At 37.3% G+C, this 10,567-nt stretch overlaps 2 protein-coding genes across 2 annotated transcripts; one reads left to right on the forward strand and one right to left on the reverse strand.

The window, feature by feature from the left end:
• The first annotated feature begins 377 nt into the window (after positions 1 to 377).
• Positions 378 to 2,840, forward strand: LOC129407838 (interleukin-21 receptor). Its single transcript, XM_055150079.1, has 8 exons — positions 378 to 464; positions 811 to 931; positions 1,025 to 1,194; positions 1,275 to 1,429; positions 1,501 to 1,669; positions 2,042 to 2,138; positions 2,236 to 2,314; positions 2,388 to 2,840. Exons 1-8 carry the CDS (start codon positions 395 to 397, stop codon positions 2,820 to 2,822), a joined length of 1,296 nt encoding a protein of 431 aa, XP_055006054.1. The 5' UTR covers positions 378 to 394; the 3' UTR covers positions 2,823 to 2,840.
• A 96-nt stretch (positions 2,841 to 2,936) lies between these two features.
• ube2ib (ubiquitin-conjugating enzyme E2Ib) lies at positions 2,937 to 6,071 on the reverse strand. The gene is made up of 7 exons (XM_020924167.2): positions 5,840 to 6,071; positions 4,977 to 5,055; positions 4,815 to 4,898; positions 4,640 to 4,712; positions 4,154 to 4,263; positions 3,988 to 4,067; positions 2,937 to 3,667 (listed from the first exon to the last, which is right to left on the reverse strand). Exons 2-7 carry the CDS (start codon positions 5,040 to 5,042, stop codon positions 3,604 to 3,606), a joined length of 477 nt encoding a protein of 158 aa, XP_020779826.1. The 5' UTR covers positions 5,043 to 5,055; positions 5,840 to 6,071; the 3' UTR covers positions 2,937 to 3,603.
• Between the last annotated feature and the right edge of the window lie 4,496 nt (positions 6,072 to 10,567).

The raw sequence follows: 10,567 nt of genomic DNA on the forward strand, positions 1-10,567 counted from the left end.
TAGAGTTCACACAGTTGTAGAAACATTTTTAGATAATTTTAAAAATATATGTCCCTTTAGACAGTGCAGTGCGGTAAGATACTGTCTGTGGTAAAGCTATGATGACTGAGGCCCCATTTAAACACATACTGGCTTCCTTTTCTTACTAAAATCTATCTTCACATAAATAAACCACTATGGGTTACAACATTACCAATATTATCAAGATAACATATAGTTTAGTAGCACAAATGGGTGTATCCTGACACAGTGGTCACATGAGAAAGATACGTATCTGAAGTGAAGATTGACTGATACCTCTCTCTCAGTTAGTGTATGATAGCTTCACACAGACATCACTGAACTGTGGTCCCACAGCAAAGAGGACAGACGAGAGCGTTGTCCTGCCTACAACATGATTCTAACTCGCAGGCTGACAGCGACTATCCTGCTCTTAATGCTATTCACGCTTGTTCGTATGACAGGTAATGTCAAAAATATCCAATAGCTTCTCTATATTTTTTTTCCAAGATTTTTTTTTTTTTCATCTTATTAAAAAAAAAACAGAGTTAGTATGTAGTGGTAGTATTAATATTACTGAGTAGAAGCATGATTAGGATTATGAGTCCTAGTATTAGACATATGGTATTAGATAGTGTAATAATACAGGCTAAGTAGCATTATCAGTCATATTTGTAAGATATGATAACAAGTATTAAAACATAGTTTTGTACAGCCATAATTCTCATTTACATAAGATATTTGTTGACTATTATATTTTGAATATAAAGTTGAATACTTCTTCCACCTCACTCAGTGTGTATTGTCTAGATTTGAGTTACATCTTGCACTGTGTTAATGACTACGTGTCCATCATTAACTGCACCCTGAAAGGCAACCTGTCTGCAGATCTCATCCCTGAAAAGCTCAAATTAAGAGAATCAGATGTGGAGTAAGTGATACTTCCTATTAATGCCTTTGTTTAGTTTAGATTTTGTTAATTTATTTATTTGAAAATTTGCCCTCACCATTTCCCATTTTCCAGGAGTGAGCCTACTCTGTGTCCGCTGAACTGGCAGATGGACCATTTCTTCTGTACTGTTAAAGTACCCTTTGTTTTTGTGGATACTGATGTCTACAGTATCTTCTTTTGTTACCATAATGAGGCAGAGAGCTGTAAGCTACTAGATGACAAGTTTATCCCTTTTGAAACCAGTGAGAACTCAACTTGTATTCAACACAAATGTAAATGTGATTTGTATGAATTTTTTGTTTATTTCTTCCTGCTGTTTTAGTTAAACCAATGCCACCATGTAACTTTACCATGAGTCTAAACTCCAGTCGGTACAGCTTCTCTTGGAAAAGCCAGTATGAGGAACACGATTTTACGGAACTTGACCAAAAATTGAGATATCAGCTACGTTTCTACAAAAAAGGACAAGAGTTCAATGTTAGATTACTATTACTACTAGAAAATTATTGTTTGTAGGCACTTATTAATACAATAAACTTATGTCACAGGGGAGCCTACGTGATGTTGTTACGTATGAAAAAACTTTTACTGTTCGAGATGGTATTTTATTGCCTGACACGGAGTATGCTGCCAAGGTCCGGTCTGAACCCAACCAGGCTCATTACAAAGGACAATGGAGTGACTGGTCCACAGAGATCTACTGGAAGACTGCAGAGGGTAATATCTCAGCATATACCATTTAAATTATAAACATTATATGTTTAATGCCATACTGAGGAATATACGAAACAAAATACCATCTCCGTGGAGATGAAGCGGGCTGGGGATCCTCTACCAGGAAAGCTACCATAGTCCATCTGTAGGTAGAACATTTGCATATACATGCACATACCATATCTCAAGACAGAGCAGTTTCCTTTATGGATTTTTGTTTGAACTGATACTATGAAAAAAAACAACAACTTCAGATTGTTGTGGATACTTGAAATAAAATTACCATTAATAACTAACAATTTTCATGATAACATCAATAGTGAACAAATTTGTTCCTTCTTAATCTTTCAATAATAAAATTCTCTTTCATTACAGAAAATAATCCACTCGCCATATACTTGGAAAGAGTGCTCATCCTTGTGTGCATGTTGGTGCCATTTTTCCTTATTTTATGTTTCATTCCTGTTAAGATGTAAGAATTCAAAGTTTTATATTTTATACTGTTTTGGCAGAGCAAAGATTGACCGTGACAGTGTTCCAGTTATTATAGATCTATATTACTCTTGCAGGTGGAGAGTGAAAACTTTCATTCCAACTCCAGAGTCTTATTTTCACACTCTTTACACTGACTGCAATGGGGATTTTAAGGTGGGATTTGCACCTTGTTTAAGTTCACATACAATAATGCAATGTTAATAAAATATTCTCTTCTACATTTCAGAGTTGGGTAGTGATGGAGAAAACTATGGAGCTGCCAAAGACAGAAAAAACTGTTCACATTGACAAAATGTTCGAGTATGAGGATATTTGTGAGGCTTCCCCCAGAGTGACTCAAAGTGCATATGCCAACGTGAGTGAGCCTGATGGTGCTTTACTGGAGCCGGGTCTTCCTTATGCAGTGAGTACATCGGAGCTGGACTCTGCTACAGCCAGCTGTACCAGTGCTTACCTCAGCCCACAGTCCAGAAGTCCTGCAGAGAGGGACTCTGGCTGCTGGCTCAGCAGTGCCCACTCTTTGGAGAGGGGCCCCTCCTGGTACTGCAACGACTACTGCACCCTCAGTACCTTCCAGCAGTCTGCACTGGGTGCAAGTGAGCCACTAAAATGCATGATCATGGGATTTGACGAAACAGAAGAAATTGATATTCTTTACTGAAATATGAACTGAACTGAGCTGAGCTTTAATGACTTTTCCCAATGTGTATTCTGTATAAAATATAATCAGAAACAATATTGTACATATTATTCAGCCAATAAATATGTGCATATATTCTATAAAAAGTTTTATTTATGCCAACACATACATGAACAAAGCACCATTTTACCTTACAGCCAGATACAGAAGAAAGCCTACCTGCCTCAGTCAATGTGGCCATTTTATTTATTTCAAAGCAAACTCTGAAAACAAACAAAAAATAGAGGCAGCAGAGTCTGATATATTACAGCATGCCGAGTAGAAAACCTGGGAAAGAATTAGACTGAGGAATCTAGAGACACTAGTGAGATACGACAGTAGAAAAGTGCCAGTCATTATACAGCAGTGGGAATACTGACAATGAAATAAGCAAAATGTACATTAGGTGGATTGAAAACAAATGGGAACCCAAGAGAAGGTAAAGAAAAACAAGACACTTCTTTCTTGAACATTGATGACAGCCAGCTTCACGGAGTAGAGTCTGGTACTGAGCTGTGTCCTTTGCACCATATAAGACAATGTTTAAAAAGAAAGAATCAGGGTGTCCAAGCACCCACTCCCTCCCGGCATTATGTGCCAACCGGCAATTAAGAAAAAAAATGGGAGGGCGGATGGCACAGAATGTGTGGAGTTTAAATACAAGTCTTTAAGTGAGTCTCCATGTGAGAGGAGCACATTCATTGAGAGACTGAGCGAGAGGTGATCCTTGTTAAACCCATTCCTTCAACTGAAGCCTTCTTCCTTATGATGGAGAGAACTTTTTGGCCTGTGCTCGAACTCTTTTTTCATATTCTACTCTGTTTTGGCTGAAAGTAAAAGCAAATCAATGTATGTATTTAGTACAAGTACAATTTTACAAAAAAGATAAAAAAAAACTGCATACTGAATGGAGGCTTCACAATAATTTAATACTAGGTTACATTTTAAATTATACTAAATGCTAACTACTACCATTCACACCTATGACCTTATACAAATATAGCAGCATATACAGCTCTATAGCAGGCTAGAGCTCAGCCTGCTACTAGGACATTACTTTTTGTCACTGCCTCTGTCTCATTTTTTGATCTTGTAGTTGACATTTCAGACTGGTGTCTGTAATTGAAAATGTGTGCAGAAAACTTACCAGTAGATTGTGTAGGCCTCTGCTTGGGCTGGATCCTGGATATTTGGCTCATTTAGGAGTTCTTGGATGCCTAGTAGGATCTACACAACACACAATGATGAATACAATGGGTACATAAAAATTATCATTCATCTGAAACAAAAGACAGTTGTGATTTTTATTTTACTTGTTTTATCGTGATGGCTGGTCTCCAGTCCTTGTCTTCCTCTAGAATAGAAAGGCATACTGTGCCTGATGGATATACGTTTGGATGAAAAAGTGGTGGCTCAAATTTACCTGAAACAATAAGAAAATACAATTGACTAAATAGAGCAATGAAGGTTCCTACAGAGAAGCCCACCACCACTGCCTTAGTGGACAGAATACAATTCTAGTTGTTCATGACCACCATTTACATATCACCCTTTTAGTGAATGTGGGAGGATCTTTTCTTTATAGTATTTGATCATGCCATGGTTCCACCCAAACTATAACTGTCAGCCTAGGTGCAAAAATACTACCTTATATATTTTTTTAAGGTTTAGTTGCTTCTCCTGAGGAGAGATGTGTTTGTCTTGATAATACAGCAAATGCTGTATGTACACTTAATAATTCAATAAGCCTGGACATAGAGCTGCTTGTTAGTTTATGCCAATTCATACTTAAAACTTACATTTTGGAGGAGAAGAGGGATAGTCATCCTTGAATAACATGCGGAGTTTGAAAAGACCGCCTTCCCATGGAGTCTGTAGAGAAAACTTACATTTACATACTTCAAAACACCAAAAACAGCCACTTCACACAAGTAAGCAATTTAATAGATTTGGACAAAGTATTGAATAGATTACCGCTTTCTTGCCAGGAATAGCACATTCCCAATTCATGAGATTCATGGTCCCATCTGGATTTTTTGTTGGTACAGCAACAAATCCCTGAAAAAATATGAATGTACAGGAGGTTAACTGTAATCACAACCAAACGGGTCAATCTGACAGCAGTTTCTCACTTACAAATGGATGGTCCTTACGCCATGCTTTGCGCTCCTGGGCAAGCCGGCTCAATGCAATCCCAGACATGATTGGTAGCCTCCTGAAAGTGTAGAGACATCAACTACATATTATTATGAATTTACTAAACCCCCCCCCTTATGTATTTGACATAAGTAACGTGATTCTACCCTGTTAGTGCCATGAGTAACCTAACAGTAAGCCCTGACATTATGCAAAACCTCGTAAACAAGGTAATTAAAGAATAGTAAAAAATATAACTAGACTAGGTTATTTCTATGGATTAGCTAAATTAGCCTGTCCTGTGACAAGTCAAACATGATACAGAAGCTCTACAAGTTTAAAACTACCACGACTCTGCAGTGTGCATACGGATAATATTTGTTAGTCATTTTGTCATATGGGTTATCAAGGGAAACTTTTATCATCAGGCAAAACTTTAGCCAATATAAAAGTATGCTACACCTGCTAAAAAAGCTAACAGCCGGTTAGCCTAGAAGCTAACTCGTGTGCGCCAGAACGTTGTCACAACAGGCGCTAAAACGTTAGCGCTGACACGGCCTGATGCAGCACAAAAATGCGCAATTGTGTTTGCTTTGGCCTCTGATTGGGAGAGAACGATGCTGTTGCAATCATTCCTCACCAAATACAATACAGGAGTGAATGGGCACAGGAGATAAGAAAACAACCGGAATGGTAGAGTGACTCTTTGATTCAATAAGGAGGAAGACAAAGAGCGGTAGAGCTAAATGGCGCACACAAATGCCTTACAAAACTAGCGAAAATGGCGCAAACAGAAGCGGGCAAAATGTCATAGAACAAGGCAAGTATATGGCATGTTTTCAAATACGAGGGCATTCCCTTACCTTTCAATGCGGCGGCACTGTGTTTTTTATTCACACTGAAGGAACTGAACGTGTTCAAATCCAGTTAAAGGTTGTAAAGTTTCCCTCCTGAACAACCACCAGCTTCGAGTCCAACCAGACGCGAGCAGCAAAATGAAATAGTATAATGTCAGGACTTCCGGTTTTGGCTTTTGTATTCAAGGAAGCTCGGAACATTTTAAAATTGCTTAGAGTTCACATGCATATATGCCAGAACTGATTCAGTTATGCAACTTCTGATTTCTCAATAAACCTAAACTTCTTGTGTAATTCGCTAGGTTCAATATGTGCCAAATTAACCTTTGACTATAAGTGCGCATGTACAAAAACAATTCAACATCGAAGTAACTATATACTCGCTTTACCCCTTCTATAATCTTTGTCTACTCTATCAATATTCATACATGTAAATGAAAAAATGCCTTTAGATCAAACTATAATAATAATAATAGTAATAATAATAATAGTAAAAAAAAACACTATATTGTTTAAGTAATTGTATCCCAAATATTAAAGACTAGAGTACATGAATTCAGTAAATTGAAGCCACACTAGATGTCGCTATTTATCAAATAATGATTTGGATATCCATCACTCAAACCACTCAGACAAGAAGCACGCAAGCACAAATATCGGTATTCATGGACTTTTTATTGGGTTTACATTATGCAATACCATAACGTTCTATATAGCCATAACCTCATAGTTACTTTGCACATTGTTTTATAATTGCATAAGATCATAGAGAGTGTAGTGATATGAGAGAAAAACAAATCAACATGATTGTTGTTAGTTATAGTAATAAGATGAAACATTCACTCCCTATGATCACGTTTGGATTCATATATAACCATGCATAACAGTGGTCTGTGGCTTATGACTTTAATGCAGAGGTGGGCACTTAAAAGTATTAGGCTACAGATTTTTATAAGTATATCCATCACATTAAATGATAATACATGGGAAACCTGAACAAAACAACAGGCTGAGGGCCATATTTGTATTACAGGGCATTTGTAAAACATTTTCTCTGTAATACATCTACTAGACAGTGAAGTCAAATAAACATTAAATGTCACTACAAAACAGTTTTATAAAACCTACATGAACAAACTGCTACTCTAGGCCAATAAAGATCTGTCACAACTAAGACTGAGTCTGCCATTGATGGGGCAGATTGCAAGATTGTCTGCAACGCTCTAGCATAGGTTGCTAAAACTGATAATCGGTCAAAGATGTAAATATCAGTACAGATGGGAGTGCTAGCTGCAGTAAAGTCACACAAGTCAGACTTGTATCAACATGTGTGAGGGAGTGCAAGACAGTGTTAACTGGAAGGCTTCAGAATACTATAGCAAATGTAAACATAGCCTAGCTCTGACAGGAAATCCAGCCCGAGTCATCCTCTCAAATATTTCACTTTAAAAGCCCTTGTGTCTTTGTGTACATATGTTTATATCAAACATGCATCTCATACTTGTATCTCAGACTATAAAAACTGTTGTGTATTTAGCAAATGTTTGTCATTAACTAAATTATTTACAATGTGAGCCAGCATTACGAAAAAAAAAAAAACAAAACAAAAAAAACCAACAAACTACTCATCCCTGACACTGATCAATGTGCACAATACACGTAAGACATTGGATTTTGGTCAACCAGGGGAAAGGCAACAGTAAATGATTACTACTTGTGAAAGTATGATGAATCTATAAAAACACATCAAAACCTTAAAACAACTATTAAAAGTGTTTCAAAATGCACTATTTACAATGACATTAGCAATGTGCACAGTGGTAATTCACTGTAGTGCTGTAATGCTGCTTATAAACCAAAAATCTAAAATGCTCAGAAGAAATCTCATCTCCCTAAGAAAAAAAACCCCAAAAAACTCTTAAATGTAACAGTCAACTTCATAGCCAGCCAGGTTTAGCTTTGTTATTGGTATCAAAACATGTCTCAAGCATGTTCATGCTGAAAGACACTCAGCATCAATCCTTAATTCCGAAATTTGTAGACCTGTACAAACAATGCAAAACAGAATTTAAAACTATTTTTTTCATAAAGATCCAGTATAAAGAACTTCTAATGAAGTTATGCTTTCTATACAGTGTACAAAACGTGCAGTTTAAGAGTTAAATATTAATATTGATCTTGAATTATATACATCAAGTTCTCTTAGATATGATCAAAATTTCCTTCACCACTGCCTTTGAACATTTCCAGTCCTCAAATGGCCCCAGAAAGGTTAATGATATTCCCTCAAGCAAAAATTTTGAAAGTCACTGTAGAAATCAGTTAAGAAAATAATCAAGACAATGTTCATATTTTTTCCAGTGCCAAGTATCTTGGCAAAACACATTTAAAAAGGACATCAAAACAGTTTTCATATTTGAACAAAATATATCAAGGTGGATGTGGTGACAGATCAAGTTGAAGGATCCACCACTGTCATGTTTTACATTTTTTGTTGCAGATAAAATATTTGTATGGGTGCCAGAAAACTTGGCTTTTAAAATAATGCCCCCTGTATATACAGTGGACAAAAATACCCACACATCTCAACAGCAATACTTGGTGTCCAGTTTTCTTTTCTATTGAGTCTGTACCAAGACATGCTGGAGATGAAGACATGCTATAAATATTAACTGGTGTTTTTAACAGTGTGTGAGAGGAGAATTCCCATTTACCTGCATAAATCTGAACATGTCCCTTCTTAACGTCTTATTTTGTTCAAAGTTTTGATACTTGAGTTACAAAAGACCAGCCCAGTCCCTTACCAGACCCTTGAGCTGGAGGATATCATGAATAAACTCAACAGATGACCCTGAGTTAATAGTTGGCCCCGATGAAGTCGGCCACATTTGTAGCATTAAATATCAGTAAATTACAATTCTACACTTTTCAAAGGTCCAGTTAAACAGACAGGCACAAATTGTCAGTAAACATACCTATTTACATTGAGAAATAAAAAAGCAAATGGAGGGACAAGAAAAGACAACGTAGACCCCCCTTTAAACACTCCATTGTGCCAAATGTTCTTCCATAGGGATGATATGTTTGCATCATAACACCTGGAGTTCGTAATACTCTTCACATTCGTGAACCCCTTTCCTGAAGAATCTGTCAAGAACAAACAGGGATTTTGGTCAATACTTTGGTCACAGTGAGAGAGTCTTTGGCAGGTTACAGAAATACAGATGGAGCAGAGGGTTGATGCTATACAGCATATAGTAGCATATAGTTGTGTTCACTAGTTATAACTTATTTTGATTTTCATTTTGTAACAATATGGCAATAGTCCAAAGTGACCTTTATTGAGATGAAATGGATGCTTCTCTGACTGATGGACCAGAACTGAAAATGCAGCAGCTGATGATTCAGCTTGGCCCCTATTAACAAAGGCAGCAGGCACGGCAGTAATTACAGGGGGTTCAATTACACTACCGAAAAACCAAAGAGCTGTTCTCATCTGCTCTCAAAGACCTATTTGACCAGCTGATTCAGTGCCCTCCACAATTATAGGCATCAATAACAAATTAACATTTACACTGTGCACATTTTGTTAGGGTGTCAGAATGATCCAGGTTCCAGTGGCCGAAAATCTCTATGATTTGCAATCAGAAATAAGGTGGGTTTTAACGTCTGAGGCCAGACAGTAAAAGTTACCTACATTTAAAACAGATGCCTATAATTGAGTGCTATGCAATATGTATACAGTCAGATGAGTGCTAGATGTCAGTAGTGTAATGTGTACTGGGTGGGAGCACATAGGGAGGACAGGCCAGGGGTGAGTGCTGGAGACTGGGAGCAGTTGAGCACTCACCATCGACTCATAAGTGCTCAACCCTAATCAGAGTCATTCATTTCATAATCTGTCTCTTCGTCCTCGCTCTGAGCAACATGCAGCATGCAGACAGCACAGAGAAAGACAAGAAAGGCATGAAGTTCAGGAAAAGGAGGAACAAATAAAACTAATGGAGTGGGTTTAAACCAGTAACAACGTTTACAAACATTTATCCAGAGGCAGTAATGCACATTCCAGTGAATCAAAAAGGTTTTAATTTACAAAAAAAAAAAAAAGTGCCATTTAAAGATGGGGTTTTGGTGATGTGCGCCTGGATTCAAATGCAGTCTAAGCAATGATTAAACAACAGGCAACAGGCTTCATCATGTGTGGCTGCCTTCTGCGAGCGGCCCTGTGGGGAAGGACCCGTGGGAGCATGCTTCCTGCCCTTGAGAAAATGAAAGACCTTGGTTGTAGCTCTTCTAATCCACGGACCTACACTCGGCTAATGCCTTTAACTGGGATTAAAATAAACCTAAGAGGGACAATCTCACTTCAGTTTAACATGATTCTTATTTGGGTAGCTATATTTTATTTTAATTTCTTTAATTATTACTGCTCCTCTTTGGCTGCTTCTGGGTTTCAGATGGCATAATATTCTAAAGGTTTATATTAATTTGAGATTGGGTGGAGAAAATGTTGTTATTTAGGTTTTGTGTTGTGGTTGGAGCTATACAGGCTGATGATGGATGGGGCTGCATTGAATCATCGCAATGAAATAACTGTAATTGTATTTTGATACAATTTCTGGACTACATAGACTCCAAGACATTCTACAAAAAAAGCATGGTTAAATCAAAATAGCAAAAAAGAATAAAGCATTTTCATCATCTCAACAGGCCTAGACCTTCCTTTTTCTTGAA

Source organism: Boleophthalmus pectinirostris, unplaced genomic scaffold, assembly GCF_026225935.1.
Source record: "Boleophthalmus pectinirostris isolate CB_2022bp ecotype Guang Dong unplaced genomic scaffold, ASM2622593v1 HiC_scaffold_14, whole genome shotgun sequence".
NCBI lineage: Eukaryota > Metazoa > Chordata > Actinopteri > Gobiiformes > Gobiidae > Boleophthalmus > Boleophthalmus pectinirostris.